The sequence below is a fragment of the Copadichromis virginalis genome, linkage group LG13 (assembly GCF_057382275.1).
Source record: "Copadichromis virginalis isolate Kocher_CV1m ecotype Utaka linkage group LG13, C_Virginalis_male_GT1.1, whole genome shotgun sequence".
Classification (NCBI taxonomy): domain Eukaryota; kingdom Metazoa; phylum Chordata; class Actinopteri; order Cichliformes; family Cichlidae; genus Copadichromis; species Copadichromis virginalis.
This window is the reverse complement of record NC_140630.1, coordinates 183520-206520: the sequence shown is the minus strand read 5'-3', so window position 1 is coordinate 206520 and position 23001 is coordinate 183520. Positions and strand designations below refer to the sequence as shown.

Here is a 23001-nt window from a genome sequence, read left to right as displayed (position 1 = left end):
CTGCTTGTTGTATACTGTATGCTTGCTTTGTTGCTACCCATGCTTGTCTTAATATTTTTCATTCTAAAGAAACTCTGTGAGGACAAGAGTGCACAGAGTTGGGTTTGGAGGATACAGTGGCACTGAGAACGTATTATCTATATGGTGATATATGGGAAGTAATTATTTGATCCCCTGCTGAATTTCTAATTTTGCTCACACAAATAAATGAACAGTCTCTTTTATTAAGACAATAAACAATAAACCTATATATGTAGCTAGATATATATGACTAATGATAGATAGTGCTGTGATTGGATGTTAATCTCCCTGCAGACCACATGACCATAAAATATGGCAGATGCCACCACAGAGTTACAGAAGGTCTTCGGGAGTTCCCTTGCAATCCAAAAGACTGGAGTCTTCAGATACAGTCTACTTTGTCAGTTTATTGGTCAGGTCAACACCCAAGTACTCATAAGAGTCCACTGTCTCAATCTTAATTCCCTGGATGTTCATTGCTATAGGTGTAAGATGTTTCTGCCTGCGAAGGCCCATCTCCAGCACAAACTGGAGGTGGTTTTCCCAGTGTTGAATAGACAGTTTTGCTGCATCAGCCAAAACAGTCCCCATCAGTTCTCTTTACTCTCAGTCATCAGAGAATTCTTGCTGGAAGTAGTCAGAGTTTTAAGAGACATCTGTGCTGTATTGGGTGTGTGGGGTGCCTGTACAGACACACATGTCTGAAATCCTACGTACTGATGGACGCTGGTGAGATAGTTCAGGATCCATGTAGTGAGATGATGGTCCACACCTGTATACTCCAGCTAGTCTCTGCGAGTGTGGTCAGGGCAGGAGTGGTGTTCAAAGCACTGGAGAAATCAAAGAACATGATTCTCACAGGTTTCCCAGCCCTTTCCAGGTGAGCAAGTCGGTTGTCGGTTTCTTCCTCTTGAAAGGGAGTTTTTCCTTCCCACTGTTGCCAAAATGCTTGTTCACAGGGTGTCATCTGATGGTTGGGGTGACTCTGTGTAGGGTCTTGCATTATTAAGCATGCTGAGTCGAGTGTTGTTGTGATTTGGTGCTATATAAATAGCACCAAACCAAGGGCAGCACGGTGGCACGGTGGTTAGCACTGTAGCTAATTCCAGCTTTTGTCTTTTCCCTGACGTCCTTTGAGAGCTTTGGTTTTGCCCATCATGGTGGAGAGGTTGATTCTGTGGACAGGTGTGGTTTCTACACATAAAGAGTTAAGATCAAAAGAGAATGAATGATTTATTGGAGTCAGAATTCAAATCAAATCATTTTATAATTTTGATGTAATGTGTTTTCTTCTGCATTTTTGGTTAATATTCGGTCTCTCTCCATTAAAATGAAACTACCATCATAATTAGAGGCTGTCCATTTCTATGTAAGTTACAAATGTACAAAGTAGGGGATCAATTATTTATTTCCACCAACATAGTTAGATAGCGAGTTACTATAACTAAAAAGTTTTCTTCGTACTTTGTGTTGATAGTAAATTTCCCCTTAAATGGTGGTGTACATGTACAGCAGCAGAATTGAGTGTGTGCATTGTGACCATGAAAACTTGCAAATCTTCTCTGCCAAACAACTTAGTCTGCTGTTGAGCTTCTGGTACCCCGGGTGAAAGTCTGCTACCTGATTATTACTTGTCAATGACAAAACTGATCATTGACAATCATCCATCTGTTTTGAGTATTACCAACACAAATTACCTAGAACTGTTTAGTTACAATGACTCACCATCTTAGTATGTTCATCACAATTTTCCAAAAACATATCAATATTCTTTGTGTTCGTTTGCATTTTAATTCTTTACACAATCAGCAATAAACCCTTAAAATTTTAAGCCAACTTCACCCAATTCAAAACAGGCTTATTACAGATTCCTGGTTTCCTTCCTTTTAGTTTGCAAGTTTTTATGTTCAACATGTCTGCCTGCTTTCCTAGAATAGAAAATCAAGCTAGAATAGAAATATGTATATTTCCTTATCAATTACTGTCCATCAAATCTCATAACCTCTGTTTTCACTCTGGTTTTTTTAATTCAAAAAAAGATTTGAATAATGGCTTGTCTACAGGCAGTTGTGTAAGTTTCCAGAGTTGACAAAAGAAATTAGCCTGTGCATAAAGATGGACATACAAATGAAACTAATTTAGGCAATAGATGTTCAAATTGCTTTCAAAGTAAATTATCTGTAGGAGGTAAGCTCTTTAACTGTATTACCATTATAAAAAGAAATAAAAACTTGTTATTCAGTTTGTTTCTTGTAAAAAGGGAAACTCATCAATGACTCCTGCTAAGCTGATTAGGTATGAAGAAATTTAAATTATTTTTTCCCTATTTTAATTAAACTCCCTCAACTACTTTTCTAAGTATCAGTAACCTGAAAATTTAAACCATAAATCCATACGGTTATGAGATATAACCACATCTCATACAGGCCCAGCCACCACAAGCACCTGAGAGATCTTGGAATTTGAAGCTGTTTATGTGTTATGGCAAGTTGTTTTCCAGATCGTCTTAACTATTCCAAACTATTCAGTGTCTTGTAAGCGATTGCCAACAAAACAACTTGCCAGCTCGTATAGAATGCCATTATAGTGTCAGTACTCCAACTCTGATCATACCTTAACAGTTTCCTGCTTCCTGGCCCTCCTAGTACCAACGTCAGGCTGCAAAGCTGCCATTGCTGGAAAGTATGCAAATAAGCATGCAGAGATACCTGTGCTGCATGTTTAAATATCATGTAGTACACGTGGACAGCTGCATTACAGACAGGGGTGCACATGCTGGATATGCCTAAGATGCAAGATCTTCCTCTCCAATCTTGATTCATACTTAGACAGAAGGCTGCAACCTTGACATTTTATTCATTTTCCCTCGTTTAATACAGTTTGGACAGTAGTTCAACAAGCTTGGTATATGCTACAAGTACCAGCAGAAAATTACCTTGTAGAAATGTTCTGTTATCTCAGATTTGTGAAGAACTGGTTTAAATGCTCCAAGATACATTGTACCAGAAAGCTTGTTGATTTACTGATTTGAGGCATTTGATGATCCTGACTATTCTGTTTGTAGATCCTACTATTTACTTTCCTTAACATGTTTTAAAGGGTCTAGTAGGACCTGCAGGTGTGCCAGGGCCAGCAGGACCAAAGGGAGAGACAGTGAGTAACTTTTTTTTTTATTCTAAAAGATGCATCGAGTTTAAGATCAGGCGGCATGTACAGGTGATGGTTTCTGTCACAACTACAGGGTGAAAAGGGTGATCCTGGAATTCCAGGACCAACAGGGCCGCAAGGCATCCCCGTAAGTCTGTGTGTGTGTGTGTGTGTGTGTGTGTGTGTGTGTGTGCGTGTGTGTGAGAGTGTGTGTTCGGGGGGGGGTTAACATTGGTAACATTTTAATTTGCATTTGCATCCTTCACAGCAATATGATTTACACATCAAAGGGTAGGGAGGCGAACTGTGCTGGTGAAAGATAAGATCAAGTACTATCCATACAGTACAATCCTAAAGAAGGCCATTTGTTCCTGCTATCAATGACACTGCAAGAGTTCAAGAAACAATTCATGCCAATGTTTGCATTTGTTACGCTTCAAACTCATGCGGCAGCTACACACTGCTGTCACAAACACATCTACTGGGATTTCAGTTTTGTGTGGGACGATGCTTCAGTTTCATTTTCACTCACTGTTTGGTTAAATGTAAAGCTGTTTCAAAGCTGTTTAGTAAAGATATGGAAAAATGTTTGTGTGTATTAAAAGCGTATGGAATGAGTTTATTCCATATTAACACAGTGGCATCACTTTTTTATGGAGAGTACTGTATTTGGCAAAATAACAACAGTGATAAAAACATGTGTCCTTATTCCCCAAATGCAGTCATATGGCACAGTCCCCAATGTGACATCTGATTTCTTTTTACAGGGATTAGTAGGACCACAGGGACTCAAGGGAAATCAGGTAACATACTGTCTGCAGTGTTTGGCCTATTATAAAAATAAAGTAACTAACGTGATTGTGGCTGATCATCTGTGCACACACACATGTGTAATTTCATTTATTAAGTAGTTTATGTTGGTAAATATTATTACCACAGTTGGCATTTACATCCACAAAATTGTTGTTGAAATTTCTTTCTGAGAAACTCTGACAATGTTCTTTCTAATATATACAGATAATATCTGAATTTCAATAAATAAATGTTCTCTTTGATATTATGCATAAAAGTAAAGATCAGTGAGTCATAGTTTAGGCAAAATGTTTGGTTTGCAGGGGATTTGTTTTGAACCCAATGGTCACTTGGAGGCATCTCGATGTCAGGCTTACTGTTAAAACAGTCATAATCAATTTTAGTTCCAGTGCTAATGTTAAACTATTCTAACAATATCCTCAGTGACATCCTCTAAAGCACCTTTGTTTTTAGTGGAACTAAAGAGAAAAAACTGTTTTATGAATTAAAACATCATTGTGTGCTGGTCACATACCCACCCCTCAGAGAATGCCTGTTTCCTTCCCATTAACCTGTGACAATTAATATTTCCACTTCCATTTTGTTTTATCTTTGTGGGCTCTTTCAGCACGTTCAACTGGCCACACTTCCAGTGTACACATACAGAAACCCAAACAATCCACCTAAATGTGAATATCCAGTTGAAAGTGTTGAAGCTGTGAGATTGTGTTGCTGTTTTTACTTTTTCCTATCTTCCTTTGTTTCCGCAGGTCTTCCTATCCCCTTTTCCTTCCCTTCACCTTGCTCTGTGGCCTGCAGCTCTTTTTATTGCTGGGATTGCCCTCTCTCCCTCTCACAAATTTTGGCCTTCTGTTCCTCCTCCTCCTGCATCCTAATGTAGTCTTGGGTTCCTTCTCTTACACTTACCTCTTAACTAGTCCTACTTAACAGTTGCTCTTCCTTGCAAGCATCCTTTAAGTCCCTCCAGCCCCTGAACCTTTAACCTGTAACTCGTCAGTGTTCTCTCATCACTGTAAAATGTGTCTACTCATTAGATGCTAGCACAACAAGATTTTCGCATTTCTGGGTTCATCTTTGTTTTTTAAACAGCTTGTACAAATCTAACTGTGATCAGTCTAAACCTTACACCAAATATTACCAGTGTCTTTACTGCAGGTGCTAAAAAAATACTACATCTGAAATAAACTGCTAAAAGCCCAAGCACTGGGTTTAATGGTATCCAGATGAGACGACAGAAACAAAAAAGACCGCAGCAAAAGTCATTTTCTGCTTAAAGTTACAGCATGAAACTCTTATCTCTTAATCCCTGCCTGTAGGAGCAGACACAGGTGACACAAACATTGACCTGAAGGTCCTTCTTTACCTTAGAATCAAAGTAAAGACTTTTAAGGCCTTAAATGCCTTGAAGCAGCTTGATTTAAATTGGAGCTACATAAAACTGAATTGACCTGAACTGAATCCACTTGATGAAGTCACGTAATCATTTTGAAATAGCTGCATGCCAAAGTAGCACATATAATGCAATTAAATAATGAAGACAATGGATTGATGTTCTTTATTTTGATATATATGTTAATATTGAGAAAGCATCAATCTGTTATTCTTGGTCTAACAGGGTGATAGGTTTGTTTGTTAAAAATGGTGCAGGTTTTAAGTTTAACCAAATACTTTTCCCCCTCCTGGTGTTAGATTGCTTTTTAACACCTAAATGTAGACTTCAGTTTGTAAATTTAGTCGATTTTTCCCGTAAAAGACAAAATTATTTATCAGGAATTGTCCACGATGCAAGAAAATAAACTATGCATCAAAATCCAACAGTTTCTTGACTCATCATGTTACTGTGACAAGTTTAAATGTCACTGTAGGCTGTAGTTCAGGAGTTAGAGCAGATCATCTACTACATCTACATCTGGGCAAGACACTAACGCCAAGCATAATGCATCCTTGAGGGTAAGAATGTGTGTGAATGTTAGCTAGAAAGCACTTCAGTAGAAAAAAGTGCTTGTGTGAATGAGCCAAGCTGTGTAAGCTGTACGTGCACTGTTTCGTAGTGTGCATGTTGTCCCTGGTAGGAAACCTGCTCACCAACTGCAATGGCTTACTTTTTCCTGTTTCCTTCTACTCCCTCCCACTCTCTAGTGAATTTAGATCGCTAAATCATACAAAGAAAACTAGTGAATCAAAATGACGCTAAAATTTCTCATATCATCTGTTGCATATGTCAAAAAACAGCTATTGAAATCTTACAAACAAAAGCATTTGCTTCTACTGTGGTGTAGTAAGGAGGATTAAATTTGTTCTTTTTAATACACTGTTTGCAGGGAGAGAGGGGCAAGAAAGGCAACAGGGGGGCCAAAGGGGATAAGGGAGACCAAGGAGCACCTGGATTAGATGCCCCCTGTCCATTGGTATGTCAGTAGTTCTGTGTTTAGCCATGAGGCAAAGGGAAGAAGCAGCAAGTTACTCTCAGGACATTTCAGTTGGACAGCTTCCTTTTGCCTCATTTAATGTTTCTAATCAACCTCAGAGTGGTTTTGGTCCAGTGGTCCAGCTGTAGGTTATTTTGACAACACGACTAGAATCAATATACATCCTCAAATCCCTCATCCATTCAAAAAACCAAAGGAGGAAGTGTAGGACATTATAATAATATCACACTATCACACCATGCGCAACTATCACTGCTGGTAATAATTATTTTCATAATCATAGTCATAATAATATATCTGTATCTTTCAAGTGGCATACTAAGGAGCAGTAATACTACATAAATGATAAATTAGGCATTACTAATACCTTAGTAATGCTTAATAGTGTGACATTATTATAAAATACTACTGAAAAAGAAAGACATTCATGAGAGCAAAGATGCTTGAGACTGGATCACAGCTATGATTGAGGAACTTTTCTTCCAGGTCCCAGACAGACAGGAAACAGGCAGCCACAGAGACACCAAAGTATTCCCACTCCACGCTGAACTTTCTTCCTGCACCTTCACCTCTGCAGCTTTGTAGTAAAGAAAGTTAGACAGTTCAGCATAGACTAGCTATAGGCAAGAGCTTCTAATACTAAATCAAAATCAATAGCATACCTACTGTCAGATTTCTCTCTGGTGTTATTTTATCCATTATGTCCATCAGCACTGTTGGCTCTGTTCTTCCAGCCATGGTGCACTGGTTGTTTTGAACAAGCAAAGCAATCAAAGACTGGGGAAGATGCTGATGGTCTGCTCTACTTGTACCAGTCAGATACTCTTAGTGAAATGTTAGAGAACATTAACCTCTGCATTAGAATCAGAGAAACCATTTCCTTGCAAGTCCATATCAGTGAGCCCGGTTCCTGTCAGTCTCAGGTTTCCTGCATGTTTAGGAAACTGAAGTCAGTGACATCGTGGAGAAACATCGAGATCTTCCTGCCATTAAGCAGTGGAGGGAAAACACTCTTCTGCTGCACGAGCTGCAAAACTCTTTTTTTAAATGGCTGATTTCACAAACAGGGTTTCCGAGGCATTAAAGGGGAAAAAGGTGAACCGGGCTTGCCAGGCCTGGACGGGCTGGATGCCCCTTGCCCTGTGGTATGGTGCTCTTTCTTTCCCTTTACTAGCATGCCTTTAGCTACCCTCAACCACACTCCTCTTTATGGATCCTACAGTGCATCGCTGTAAACAACAATATGCACTTTTGCATGATAGTTTAAATTTATTGTAATCAACTCACTGCTTCCTCTACAATATGGTGAGACAACATAACATAATCAAGAGTGATTATAACGACTAAAAACCTTTGAAACATAACATCACGTACAATTGTGACTAATACACCAACCTCGGATCTAAAACCTTCACAGTGTTATTTTCAAATATAGTAATGCCTTTAGTCATGGTTTCTTACACTGTTTCTTGCATGGGGCACTATTCTTCCCTATCTACAAGGCAATAGACTACCACAGGGAGTGAAAACCAGCCACAGGGACCAGTAGCCACCATGTGCTATTTCCAAGCCCGGATACATGGGCAGGGTTGCATCAGAAAGGCATCCATTCTTTATGATCCACAAACATGTGGATTTAGTGTGTCCTCTACACAGGAGACTTGTTGATGGAATATAATCCTGGCTTAATTTTCATTTTCTAAAATATTTAAAAGTAGAATGGGAGGCAAAGCCTTCAAATTTCAGACCCCTCTTCTGTGGAACCAGCTCCCAGATTGGATTCGGGAGACAGAGGATATAGTAAGGGCTTTCTTACACTGCAATGGGTCTAGGCTACTTCCCATGATGCATGGAGTGTTTCAGTGTTTCTTGTTATCTCACCTTTTTCACTCTCTATGTGCTCACACACCGCTCTCCATCTAATTATTAGTTCTTATTAATCTCTGGCTGTCTTTCCCATCGTGTCTTATTTCTTTCCTGTCACCCCCAACTGATCCCGGCAGATGGCCGCCCCTCTCTGAGCCTGGTTCTACTGAAGGTTTCTTCCTGTTAAAAGGGAGTTTTTCCTTCCCACTGTCATCAAGTTCTTTCTAAAAGGGGGTTGTTTGATATTTGGGGTTTTCTATTATTGTAGGGTCTCTATCTTACAACCCTAAGTCCCTTGGGGTGACTGCTGGTGATGAGGTTCAGAACTGAATTGAATTAAATACAGGATAGTATTCAAGGGATAGGTTCAAGGTAGGGGTGAGATCAGCAGTGATGGGCTCTGAGCCGCTTGTTATTTGCAGTGGTGATGGAAAGGTTGACAGGTGAGCAGGCAGGAGTCTGTCTCTGACTGTGATGATTGTAGACATGATCTACAGTGAGAGGAAGGATTTATTCACTGGAGGGAAAATACATGAATTCTCTAGTACTAAGTTGAAGTCCATGTATGTGAATGAGGGGAGACGGGTGAAAAAGAGTAAAGAAAAGAGATTTGCTAATCTGTTTATTTAATGTAGTCATGAATCTGTTAATCTGTAAAGCAAACTGATTAGGTCTTCTTGATTGCCTTTCCACAGGTAAGGCTTAGACTTTATTATAAAATCTACAGGGTGAGCCAGTTATATGGATACACCGTAATAACATGGGAATGGTTGGTGATATTAACTCATTCACTGCCATTGACGTCTATAGCCGTCAATGGCAGTGAATGAGTCAATGGGTTTAACTCATTCACTGCCAATGGCTGGCAGTGAATGAGTTAAAGTCCTGTTTGTGGCACATTAGTATATGTGAGGGGGCAAACTCCTCAAGATGGGTGGTGACCATGGTGGCCATTTAGAAGTCGGCCATCTTGAATACAACTTTTGTTTTTTCAATAGGAAGAGGGCCATGTGACACATCAAACTTATTGGTAATGTCACAAGAAAAACAATGGTGTGCTTGGTTTCAACGTAACTTTATTCTTTCATGAGTTATTTACAAGTTTCTGACCACTTATAAAATGTGTTCAATGTGCTGCCCATTGTGTTGGATTGTCAATGCAACCCTCTTCTCCCACTCTTCACACACTGATAGCAACACCGCAGGAGAAATGCCAGCACAGGCATCCAGTATCCGTAGTTTCAGGTGCTGCACATCTCGTATCTTCACACCATAGACAATTGCCTTCAGATGACCCCAAAGATAAAAGTCTAAGGGGGTCAGATCGGGAGTCCTTGGGGGCCATTTAACTGGCCCACAATCACCAATCCACTTTCCAGGAAACTGTTCATCTAGGAATGCTCGGACCTGGCACCCATAATGTGGTGGTGCACCATGTTGCTGGAAAAACTCAGGGAACGTGCCAGCTTCAGTGCATAAAGAGGGAAACACATCATCATGTAGCAATTTCAAATATCCAGTGGCCTTGAGGCTTCCATTGATGAAGAATGGACCCACTATCGTTGTGCCCCATATACCACACCAAACCATCACTTTTGTTGGTCCAACAGTCTTGGAGGGATCCATCCAATGTGGGTTAGTGTCAGACCAATAGTGGTGGTTTTGTTTGTTAACTTCACCATTCACATAAAAGTTTGCCTCATCACTGAACAAAATCTTCTGCGTGCACTGAGGGTCCTGTTCCAATTTTTGTTTTGCCCATTCTGCAAATTCTGTGCGCCGATCTGGGTCATCCTCGTTGAGATGCTGCAGCAGCTGGAGTTTGTAAGGGTGCCATTTGTGAGTAGCTAATATCTGCCGAAGGGACGTTCGCCTAATGCCACTCTCCCGTGACATGCGGAGAGTGCTGCGCTGTGGGCTCTTGCTGAATGAAGCTAGGACAGCCACTGATGTTTCTTCATTAGTTTTCTTGCATCCACATTTTGGCAAATCCAACACTGAACCATATGTCTGTGAAGGTTCTCAGTCATCCAGGTCATCGTAGTCAAAGTAGCTTGCAAAGAAAAGCGTCTGGACTTCTTTAAGTTGCTTGAAGACGTTTCACCTCTCATCCGAGAAGCTTCTTCAGTTCTAAGGTCAAATGGTGGAGAGTCCCAGATATAAACCTAGTGGGAGTGACCCCCCACAGAGGGACAAAAGGACCCCCTGATGATCCTCTAATCGCCTGAGCCAAGGTGTGAAATTGGGTGTGGGACCCAATCAGCCAGAGTTTCGGGTGTGTTCATTGTGAAACCTGGCCCCACCTTATCATGCGAATTCCTGAGCTCAGATGGCCCAGGATGTGAGTGGGCGTTAAGGCGTCAGGGAAGGGATCTCAAAACTGGATTATAGATGGCAGAGAGTTGGTGTCGTAAACCCCCGCCTCTGTTCAAAGATGGTCGCTCACAGTGGACATAGATGGCTTCTTTCACTCCTCTTTCAAACCATCTGTCCTCTCTGTCCAAAATGTGAACATTGGCATCCTCGAAAGAGTGTCCTTTATCCTTAAGATGCAGATGGACTGCTGAGTCTTGTCCTGTGGAGGTGGCTCTTCTGTGTTGTGCCATGCGCTTGTGAAGTGGCTGTTTGGTCTCTCCAATGTAGAGGTCTGAGCATTCCTCGCTGCACTGTACAGCATACACCACGTTGTTAAGTTTGTGTTTTGGCGTTTTGTCTTTCGGGTGAACCAGTTTCTGTCTGAGTGTGTTGCTGGGTCTGAAATACACTGGGATGTCATGCTTGGAGAAAACTCTCCTCCTTTTTCTGATACACCGGCTACATAGGGGATGACAATGTTGTTGCGTCTGTCCTTCTTATCCTCCTTCGCTGGTGTCTGGTCTTCTTTTCTGTGCCTCTTTGCTGACTTTGAGAACGCCCATTTAGGATAGCCGCACGTTTTGAGTGCTTCCTTTACATGTGTGTGTTCCTTCTTTTTTCCTTCAGGCTTAGAGGGAACATGTTCTGCCCGGTGGTGTAGGGTCCTAATTACTCCAAGTTTGTGTTCCAGAGGGTGATGGGATTCAAAAAGGAGGTACTGGTCCATGTGTGTGGGCTTCCGGTAAACTTCGATGTTGAGTTTGCCGTTCTCTTCAATGTGCACAGCGCAGTCCAGGAAAGGCAAACAGTTGTCCTTTGTGTCTTCCCTGGTGAACTTGATATTTTTATCCACAGCGTTAATGTGCGCAGTGAAGGATTCCACTTCTTGTGTCTTGATTTTGACCCAGGTGTCGTCCACATATCTGTACCAGTGGCTGGGTACTCTTCCTTTGAAAGAACCAAGAGCCTTCCTTTCCACTTCCTCCATGTAAAGGTTGGCTACAATAGGTGACACGGGGGAGCCCATGGCACAGCCATGTTTTTGTCTGTAAAAGCCTTCGTTGTACTTGAAATATGTAGTGGTGTGGCAGAGGTCTAACAGTGTGCAGATTTGATCGGGTGTGAAGTTGGTCCTGTCCTCCAAGGAGCTGTCTTCTTGTAGTCGTTTTCTGACAGTCTCCACGGCCTCCGTGGTGGGTATGCAAGTGAAGAGAGAGACTACATCAAAGGACACCATGGTTTCATCTGGATCCTCTGCCATCTATAATCCAGTTTTGAGATCCCTTCCCAGACGCCTTAACGCCCACTCACATCCTGGGCCATCTGACCTCAGGAATTCGCATGATAAGGTGGGGCCAGGTTTCACAATGAACACACCCGAAACTCTGGCTGATTGTGACCCACACCCAATTTCACACCTTGGCTCAGGCGATTAGAGGATCATCAGGGGGTCACTCCCACTAGGTTTATATCTGGGACTCTCCACCATTTGACCTTAGAACTGAAGAAGCTTCTCGGATGAGAGGTGAAACGTCTTCAAGCAACTTAAAGAAGTCCAGACGCTTTTCTTTGCAAGCTACTTTGACAACACTGAACCAGTTTCACGAAACTTAGCAAGCAGTTTGCTAGCTGTAGCATGGGAGATGGGTGGTCCCGTAGGGTGTCTTGTATTGAAATCTGCTGCAATGACCTCGTTACTGCGTTCACCAGATATCAACACAATTTCGATCCGCTCCTCACGTGTTAACCTCTTCGACATGTCAATGGCTGTGAACAAAGAGAAACTTGTAAATAACTCATGAAAGAATAAAGTTACGTTGAAACCAAGCACACCACTGTTTTTATTGTGACATTACCAATAAGTTTGATGTGTCACATGACCCTCTTCCTATTGGAAAAACAAAAGTTGTATCCAAGATGGCCGACTTCTAAATGGCCACCATGGTCACCACCCATCTTGAGGAGTTTGCCCCCTCACATATACTAATGTGCCACAAACAGGACTTTAATATCACCAACCATTCCCATGTTATTACGGTGTATCCATATAAATGGCCCACCCTGTATTATTCCTTTCACAGTCTGACAACTGAAAAGGCTCAGTCTGAATCACAGCAGCCCGTGTGTTAAAGCAAATATATCTCTAAGTATAGAGGCACCTAAAATTCTTGGTTTTCCTTTTTGTGAAGGAGACATCAAAGTTTTATCTGTCACATACTTTTGGAAAAAAAATTGGGAATCGGTGAAATATTAGGTATGTCCCAATTCATAGGCCGCATCCTTCTGAGGCCGCATTTGTAGGCCTATTACGTCACAGCGACACGACAAGAGCTGTCCAAATTCGGCCCATGAAGACCGCAAAGGCCAGGTCCTCTGAAGGATGCGGCCTATGAATTGGGAAATAGCTGTTGACTTTACCTGCTTATTGTAGCAAAAGTCTGTAAATGCCATAATATGCATGGTTGTTGCTATGGTGATAGTGTTTTTCTGTACAACTTGCAACAGCTGTAGTCCCAGATTTCATCCTGAAAGGACACACAAATGTAATTTCATCAATGAAAACTGCAGAAATAAATACTGTTTGTACCATGTCAACATATCTCAGGTTGCTTCCGCTCTTCCAGCTGTATTTGTTTCATTAGCATTGATACAAACTCAGTGCTGACATTTATAATTCTTCACAGAATAGCTATTGTTCAGGTTTAAACTATTTAGATGTAATTATAGAGTCGTTTTCAGGCCTGAAGGAATCTACAAAATCTGCATGAGTTGCACTTGTAGAATGCTGGGTGGTCAAAATGTGTTTTTATTTTCATATAATTGTAAAATGATTCAATATACTGTCCATTGTTGCTTCTAATATTGTCTCTTTTTTACTCTACATGTTCCAGGGAGATGATGGTTTACCTGTACCTGGATGTTGGAATAAAGTACGTTTGTCACAGCATTGTGTTTTTGCCTGACATGCTAACTTCATGGGGAACATTGTGTGACCTAACAACTAACATTTTGCCTTTTGTTTTTCCTTGCAGTGACGATAACTTTGGAATGGCTTGTGTGATGTACATAGGATATTTATTTTTTTTACTATTACTATTCTATTATACATGGAAAAAATAAATATATATGGCAATTTTGTACATATTGTTTATTTTAATAAATATGACGGTGTGTATGTAATGTTTTTTATATATCTATGCATTGTTTTATATGATTGGCTAAGAAAAATGATAATGTGACTGAATTTGCATTTTGTGAAGAGAATAATGCTCTTTAACTTATTGCATTATGTTTTGCTCTATTGTGATAGACCATGCTGCACTGGGATGTGGGGCTGGCAACATTTCTAATTTAGCCTTGGAAAGTCTTGGTTGAACTCTCCTCTGACAAAGTGTTGAAAACTATAATAATGAGAGCAAGCGCTGCATATAGACTAGTTTAAATTTTACTATATGTTCACACAGGGACAGGAAGCTATTTTAAATGTGCACTTTGAATTTTAGACTGTTGTGCTCATATTAAACCGAAGAACATGAAGACATAAGAGATCAATCTCATGTTTGTCCAGTAACTACTATACTGCAGTGTCACATATTCACTTCCAGCTTTCCTAGGCATGCTGACCACCACAACTCACACTGTAGGGGATACAGTGTGAGTAGATACAAGCTGAAAAAATGATAAATAACTCTAAATATGTTTTATATTTTAGATCCCACCCCTTGCCTCGCTGAAAGCCCTGCATACCCTTGGCCCTTGGCTCAATGAACTTCATGATGTAGTCACCCAAAATGGTTTCACTTCACAGGTGTGCCTTGTCAGGGTTCATTTGTGGAATTTCTTGCCTTCCTTATGAGGTTGGGACCATCGGTTGTGTTGTGCAGAAGTCAGGTTGGTGCATGGCTGACAGCTCTATTTGACAGAACCAATCAGTTAAGTAAAGAGAAACAACAGTCCATCATTACTTTAAGAACTGAAGGTCAGTCAGTCCGGAACATTGCTAAGACTCTGCAGTCACAAAAACCATCAAGTACTATGACGAAACTGGCTCACATGAGGACCGCCCCAGGAAAGGCAGACCAAGAGTCCCCTCTACTGCTCGGGAAAGAAACACAAGGAATGGACATTAGACCAGTGGAAATCTGTGCTTTTGTCTGATGAGTCCAAATTCAGGCACAATGAACCCGCATGGCTACCACAGCATCCTGCAGTGACATGCCATCCCATCATGTATTCTCTAACAGGGACAATGACCCCAAACACACCTCTAGGCTGTGTCAGAGCTATTTGACCAATAAGGACAGTGATGGAGTGCTGCACCAGATGGCCTGGCCTCCACAGTCACCTGACCTAAACCCAGTGGAGATGGTTTGGAATGAGATGGAGCGCAGAGTGAAGGCAAAAGGACCAACTAGTGCTCAGCATCTCTGGGAACTCCTTCAAGACTGTTGGGAAACCATTTCAGGTGACGACCTCATGAAGCTCATGGAGAGAACGCCAAGAGTGAGCAAAGCAGTAGTCAAAGCAAAGCGTGGCTATTAGGAAGAATCTACAATATAAAAAAAGTTTTATTTAATACTATTTTGTTTACTATATAATTCCATATTATGTAGTAAACACAAAGGAGAGTGTAACTACCATGATGTCAGCCCGTGAGGTTTGACTCTGGGGATACTGTATTTGGAGTGTAAAATTATCAGCTAATCCTAGCAAGTTTTGGTGGGAAGCTGCATTTCGTGTCAGCAGTGTGCTGGCTTTTAGTGCTAAGTAAAGAACATCAATAAAATAGAATTTCACTCACCAAAACAGAAACAACAACTCTTGTAATATGTAACAAGCCATACTGTTTGTTAGAACAAGCTGCTTCACTTGTTTTTTGCTGTGTAGGATCTTAGTATCATTAGCAAGAATGCAATGCAGCTGCCATATATTTTATTAACTGTATGTTTCAAATCAAATTCTCTGCTGTCCTGCATATTATACATGTAGTTTCATATAGTTTAGAAGTGAGCTAAATGAGAGAGAAGCTGTGTATGGGACAATTAACCTGCAGAAGTTGACTCATGTTATCAGAAGTTTAACATTTTTAGAAGTTTAAAAAAGGGTGTACTCTAAAAGTATTATGTTATTAAATCGAGAAAATAGCTGTTCTGTCTCTTGCATACATACTGCTACAGTATGAAAAAGTATTTGACCTCTTTGTGATATTTATTTATGTATTTATTTTCATATTTGTCTGTAGATGTGATCAGCCACAGTTGTCTGTATCAGCACACAAATCAAAGCAGCAACAACCATTTGGATAAGCCTTATTTATGTAAATTGAAGTTTTTGTAACTGGCTGGCTCTAAGCTGTAAAATTGGTCATTTTAACAGTCGTTTTGTGGGGAATGATAAACCTTTAAGTCACAGTTTTTTGGCCGGTCTGTGTAGCCGTTCCTATTCAGCTGAAGAGGTCGCCCATTGCATTATATCCAGACCAAACTTTGCAAAGTGATGAGTTCATCAGTTAGGAGATCTAAACGTAGAGTGCTGTTAAACTGTTTTTAAGTTATCCAGTATTGCAAAGTGCTTTTAACACTTATGTCAAGAAAGAGGGCATCAACCAAGATTTTGTAACAATTTTAATTCCAAGAAGATTGATCCTGTAAACTAAATGTCCAATTGCACAACAGGAAAGTAACAGCTCTGTGTTGCTGCTTTGTGTTATTCCTCTACGTTTAGTTCATTCTAAATAGTTTTGTCAAATTCTCCTGTTTTATGACCCTTGGGTTCGGTATCCTAGTGCCGTTTTTTTTCTAGTATTCACCCCAAACATTGCCACTCTCATTTAAGGCTGCTGCTGCTGCAATCTCCTCATAGTCTCATCCTGTTATGAAGAAAGCTGTAACCTTATTGGACAATGTACATCCTTTTTTTTTATTATCCACAAACACTTTTTGTAACAGCTGTTCTCATTAACCTCATTAACAACAGTGAGCGGATGAAATGAATCCATTATATGCTGCTCTTTGACAAAGCTTTGTGTGTGATGTGCTCTGCCTGGATTTGAGGTTGCCATTAGAGATTATTGTTGGATCCTTCCCAGCAAATATTCATTGTGTCATTTTGCTGCACCTAAATTAACTTAGTCACCAGTTAGCCTTGTTTTTGCTCTGATATTTATCATGCATACTTGTGCTCAGATATTTAAAATATTTATTTTGTTCAGTGACAGTCATAATTAAGTTTACATTTATAATGATTTGGACTAAAAATAATTTAAGTGTACCCATTAGTTACAGAGTATCACAATCCAAATGGTAGACCCTGTTTAATCTGCGCTCTAGAGGATTGCATTGTTTTATGTTGTGAGGTTGTTGTTATGTCATTAACTTCAGTGCAATCCAGGTTTGAAGAGGTTTAAAACTGTATGTTAATAAAATACGTGGCATTTTTTACTCAAATTCTATGCTGTCCTACATATTATAAATGTAGATTAGTATAGTTATCATCACAGACGGTAAAGAACCAGCCGCTGCACTTGTTTTTCCTGTAATGTTTGACAGAGGTTAAAGGTAGCCCTTTGCCAGTAAAATAGGGAAAACTGCGTGAGCAAAAAAACAAACGGTATACTCTAAAAGTATTCAATTATTCAATCCAAAAAATTAGCTTTTCTACACTCTTACATACACAGTACTGTGAACAAGTATTTGCATCAAGGTATATTTTGTATAGAACTACAAATGTTTATGTCATCAAGTGTTTGCATTGACATGAGTCATATTTAATGCACGTTGGGCTCAGTGCAGATATACACTAAATTGCCAAAAGTATTTGCTCCACTGCCTACACACACATATATATGACCTTGAGTGACATCCCGTTTGTGGCGGGTGGGATTTGTGGTGTGGCTGCGGGGGAGACTGATACACTCGAGCTCAATCAGGTCATCATGCCTCCTCTGCATAAAAGACAAAAGAACTGGGTCCTGACGTTGTTGTCGTGCAGCTGCAAAATTGCAGCCGAGTGTACAGAGAACAAGCAACCAGAATAAAAGAGTGTGTGAAAAGTGTTAAGATGTGGTCGAGTTCGTTGTTCCCATGCCACAACATTTTTAATCCATAGGGTTTAATATGATGCTTGCTAGCTTCTGCAGCTAAACAGCTTCAACTCTTCTGGGAAGGCTTTCCACAAGGATAAGATGTGTGTTTATATGAGTTTGTGATCATTCTACACAGAAGTGCATGTGTGAGATCAGACACTGACATTGCAGTCTTGCATTTGAGTTCACTGTCTCTGCTGTAATTCATCCCAGTGTTGTTCCATTGGCTTGAGGTCAGGACTCACGTTGTAAACTGGTGTGCAGTCATGTTGAAACAAGAAGGAGCCATCTCCCAACAATTCCCACAAAGTTAGGAGAATTAAATTGTCCAGAATCTTTTGGTATACAGTGGTTCCTTGTTTATCGCGGGAGTTACATTCTTAAAATAACCCGCCATAGGTGAAATCCGCGAAGTAGCCAACTTTAATTTTTTACAATTATTATAGATGTTTTAAGGCTGTAAAACCCCTCACTACACACTTTATACACTTTTCTCAGACAGGAATGAACATTTTCACGCTTTCACTCTTCTTTAAACACTCTCAAAGTTCAAACCTTCGTAGAGAAGTAAGTCCAGTATTATAGAATGAAACCAAAGATCCAACCCTGTTTTCAGTTCCAACTACAAAGAAAGGAAATACAATCTATGTTTGTTTTCAACAGTGTCTTGCAAACAAGTTCAGGACACTAGGTAACACTGTAATATGCCCGGCGACTAACAGCATGATTCCTCTGTAATTAAAAGGAATTTCCGTGTATTTTATTTGAAATTACAATGTAATTATATTTATATACACATAGAGTTAGACCTCTACAATAAGTAGGGAGCAAGTCAGGCTTTTATGGGAAACAAATAATTAAAGTGCTTAGGAAAAGTGCTTAGGAAATTGTGCAGTACTTAAAATTACTTAAGTATGAAATAAATATAATCTAGCAGCTAAATCTAGCTTAATTTTGAGATATTTTACAGGAAATGAGACAAAAATTATACTGTAAGTACTAAAACTATAGGAGAAATGTATATATGCATATATTGACTATTTAGCCACTTTTATGGCTGGAGTAAATCAGAACTTAGGCAGCAGGAAGTAGGGAAGAGATGTCCAGTACATAAGTTCAGTCGAAATGTTAATATTTCTGCTGCTCTGTTATTTTTATTAAAACTGTGCTCATGTTTAAAGGGTCAACATCCTTTCCAACTGGCAAAGAAGTAGCACTACTGCAGATGAGCTCCCACAAGCCACCAAAAGGAAAACTTTGGATATAGTGTTTGCAGTTTTTACCCAGTTGGCTTTTCAACTTTTTCCTGCAGGCTGGGCACAGGGCTAGTAGTGTCAGAGACTCTGGTGGCTATGCTCTGCTGAACACAGTAACCTCAAAAAGACTGGATAGTAGAACATTTGCTCCATGGTGTAGTTGGTCATTGAAGTGTTTCTGGACAGAACAGCAATGCGACTATCACAACCACAGAGAGCTAGAGGTCGAGACTTTACCTGCTGATCTGTTCCACTGACTCATCTATTTATCACCTAAAAAAAGCATGGTCACTTGCAATGTGTTGTGTTTGATTTGAAATCATTACCGTAACTGTGATAAAGAATTCAGAGCAGCTCACAGAGCAGATATATGCCATGTGTTTCCATGAAAAACCAAAATGCAAAGGGAGACCCACTTGATGATTCCTTACTGATACTAGTTGACACACTGCCTTTTTAAAAAGAAAATCCCTTTAACTGCAGCTATGACCATTTTTGAATGATTGTGCTGTATGTATGATGTGTGATACCAGCATCGCACATCATGTTTGTTCTCATATATGATATTTTTTACTTTTTTGTATGAACGCCATGTTCACTGCTGTATATGTATGTATTGTACAAGATGAGAATTTAATGTATAAATGTACGTAGCATGTAAATGGAGTGCATGAATTAAACATCTTTTAAGTAGTGAATACGCATCACAGTTCTGAAAGGGTGGTATTCATATCTTGACTAATGATTTCTTGAGAAATGTATAATTTGTAAAATACTTTGACCTATTGTTTACCAGAAATTACATAATTTTAACATTTGCATCTTCCATATGTCCAGCCCCGTCACTTATTCTGGCTCAGAAAAGTCACATTTGTTACCCATTATATTGAAATGTAATTACTCTTTTTCCATCTAAAAACAACACAGCTTAAATCTTTTTGCTCATTTGTTACTGTACATTGAGATAGCATAAAATGACTTGTCAGCATTTCACCTTCCTGTTATTGTAGTTCAGATGTACAGAAGCATTCCATGTCATCCTGACAGCTGCCATGTAAACAGACTCGGGTCAAAGTCGTATTTTATTTTATGGGGATTTTTCAGTTTTGGAGTTCATTAGTAAAAGAATGATGTTTGATTTTTTTCATTGGGTACAAGTGCACCTGGAAAATTATAGTTATATTTATTAAAATTTAAAACGAAATTATGAATCACGTAGCTTCAATCAATATTATTTTAAACATAAATCATAAGTGTCAACACTACGGAAGCGTAGAGCTGCCATCCAGGCAAAAGAAAATTCGAGCTGTATGACATTATAACATGGAAACTTTATTGTATATACTCACATTTGAACAACATAATATCACATATTAAAACATACATAATTATCACGTTATAACAAAAATGATAACTATATAAATTTTATATTGTAATAATGTGATAATATGTTGTTCAAATGTGAAAAGTATATTGTTAGAACAATAAACTTTTCACGTTATAATGTGATATGGCTCTATTTTTCTTTTGCCTGGCTGGCAGCTCTATGCTTCTATGTAATGCAGCTTCAAAAAAAAAAACCAATACTAGTAAAGAAAAGACTTCTATCACATTTATTTCTTTTCTGACAGTGCTGTCTATGAAATAATGTTGTTGTTTCATTTAAATGGGTTAAATATTGTGTTTGTTTTCTTTGGTTGTCAAATAATGTTGTTTATTAGCTAATCATATGCTGTTTTGTTTATTTGATTTTTTTTTTTTTTGAATTGGTGTTTTATTTATTTAACTGTTTGTCTATTAGATCTGGATCTTTTGTCTAAAACTGCATCCTCCACCAAGTCCATTTTTGCAATCTCCAAATAACCTTCTGGTTGTGCAATGTATATTGTGTATTATATAATCAGTTTTATATGTTTAGTTGCATCATTGGTTTATCTGCTTATAAATCTAATTACATTTGTCCCTTAGCTGTACTTATTAAGGTTTTGTAGACATGCAGCCCCCATCCACATGATGCCCCAGTTATACAGGCCTTTGTACCAGTCACTGACCCCCCGACAACCACCTGTTGCTAGGGAAAATGTGTAATGCCCAACTAGTTTGCAAAACCAGTGGACTTATCTACAAGCTCTGGTTAGCTACTTTCCTAGCTGTAGTGAAACTATGAAGAGGGCAACACAAACAGGAAAGTTGTACCTCCACCCAGTAAGACAACAGTTTTCAGAAACCACTGCCAACCAGTCAGGAAACAAACATTTTCCTCTGGTAATTTGTGACTTTATCAAATCCAGTATCCAGCAGGAACTCTTTGGCAATATGTGCATTACTTAAGATGATACACTTCAATAACCTGATCACTTAAGCTGCAGTGTCCTGAGTTCTCAGCCATAAGGCAGAAGATATAATTGTTTGATGATTTGTTTAAAAGTACTTGTTCTAATTTATGTTACAGTTTTCAGCTATGTTTTCTTTCAACTTGCATTCAATATGTTTCCCCTTTTTTGTGCTGTAACAGATTTTGTATCTAAAAAATATTTAGCGCTTTCTGTTTTAAGCCTCTACATTTCTGTTTTTTGACTTTATCTGATTTTTTGTTTGCATGGTTTATTCAAAGTACCAATTTATTACTGATACGTTGTTGCAACAAAAGGCTAATGACTAATCTTGTTGCAGGAATTTGTTTTATGCAACATAAGAACAATGTGAACATATACAATACAGGTTTTGATTAACCATCTGTAAGTTCTTCTAGAAAAGCTGAAAAGTAGTACTTTACATGATAAGTGCACAATGCAATTGTTGGCAAAGCTCTAACCCAGCAACATGTGTATGTAACATCTACAGTGGGGCAAAAAAGTATTTAGTCAGCCACCGATTGTGCAAGTTCCCCCACTTAAAATGATGACAGAGGTCAGTAATTTGCACCAGAGGTACACTTCAACTGTGAGAGACAGAATGTGAAAAAAAAATCCATGAATTCACATGGTAGGATTTGTAAAGAATTTATTGGTAAATCAGGGTGGAAAATAAGTATTTGGTCAATAACAAAAATACAACTCAATACTTTGTAACATAACCTTTGTTGGCAATAACAGAGGTCAAACGTTTACTATAGGTCTTTACCAGGTTTGCACACACAGTAGCTGGTATTTTGGCCCATTCCTTCATGCAGATCTTCTCGAGAGCAGTGATGTTTTGGGGCTGTCGGCGAGCAACACGGACTTTCAACTCCCGCCACAGATTTTCTATGGGGTTGAGGTCTGGAGACTGGCTAGGCCACTCCAGGACTTTCAAATGCTTCTTACGGAGCCACTCCTTTGTTGCCCGGGCGGTGTGTTTTGGATCATTGTCATGTTGGAAGACCCAGCCTAGTTTCATCTTCAAAGTTCTCACTGATGGAAGGAGGTTTTGGCTCAAAATCTCACGATACATGGCCCCATTCATTCTGTCCTTAACACGGATCAGTCGTCCTGTCCCCTTGGCAGAAAAACAGCCCCATAGCATGATGTTTCCACCCCCATGCTTCACAGTAGGTATGGTGTTCTTGGGATGCAACTCAGTATTCTTCTTCCTCCAAACACGACGAGTTGAGTTTATACCAAAAAGTTCTACTTTGGTTTCATCTGACCACATGACATTCTCCCAATCCTCTGCTATATCATCCATGTGCTCTCTGGCAAACTTCAGACGGGCCTGGACATGCACTGGCTTCAGCAGCGGAACACGTCTGGCACTGCGGGATTTGATTCCCTGCCGTTGTAGTGTGTTACTGATGGTGACCTTTGTTACTTTGGTCCCAGCTCTCTGCAGGTCATTCACCAGGTCCCCCCGTGTGGTTCTGGGATCTTTGCTCACTGTTCTCATGATCATTTTGACCCCACGGGATGAGATCTTGCGTGGAGCCCCAGATCGAGGGAGATTATCAGTGGTCTTGTATGTCTTCCATTTTCTGATGATTGCTCCCACAGTTGATTTTTTCACACCAAGCTGCTTGCTTATTGTAGATTCACTCTTCCCAGTCTGGTGCAGG

At 39.7% G+C, this 23001-nt stretch overlaps 1 protein-coding gene across 9 annotated transcripts in view; it reads left to right on the top strand.

Moving 5' to 3' along the window:
- The window catches only part of col13a1 (collagen, type XIII, alpha 1), a 74556-nt gene extending 53026 nt beyond the window's left edge, over nt 1–21530 (top strand). For 5 of the 9 annotated variants that reach the window (XM_085476757.1, XM_085476756.1, XM_085476762.1 and 2 more), the window contains 6 exons: nt 3121–3174; nt 3263–3316; nt 3936–3971; nt 6303–6389; nt 13523–13561; nt 18897–21530. In XM_085476757.1, the coding sequence (XP_085332883.1) occupies nt 3121–3174; nt 3263–3316; nt 3936–3971; nt 6303–6389; nt 13523–13561; nt 18897–18929 (303 nt within the window). In that variant the 3' untranslated portion in view covers nt 18930–21530. Of the gene's footprint in view, nt 1–3120; nt 3175–3262; nt 3317–3935; nt 3972–6302; nt 6390–7477; nt 7556–13522; nt 13562–13663; nt 17690–18896 lie in introns of those variants that run through there. The other 4 variants (XM_085476758.1, XM_085476760.1, XM_085476763.1 and 1 more) reach the window with 4 other exon arrangements.
- The last annotated feature ends 1471 nt before the right edge of the window (nt 21531–23001 follow it).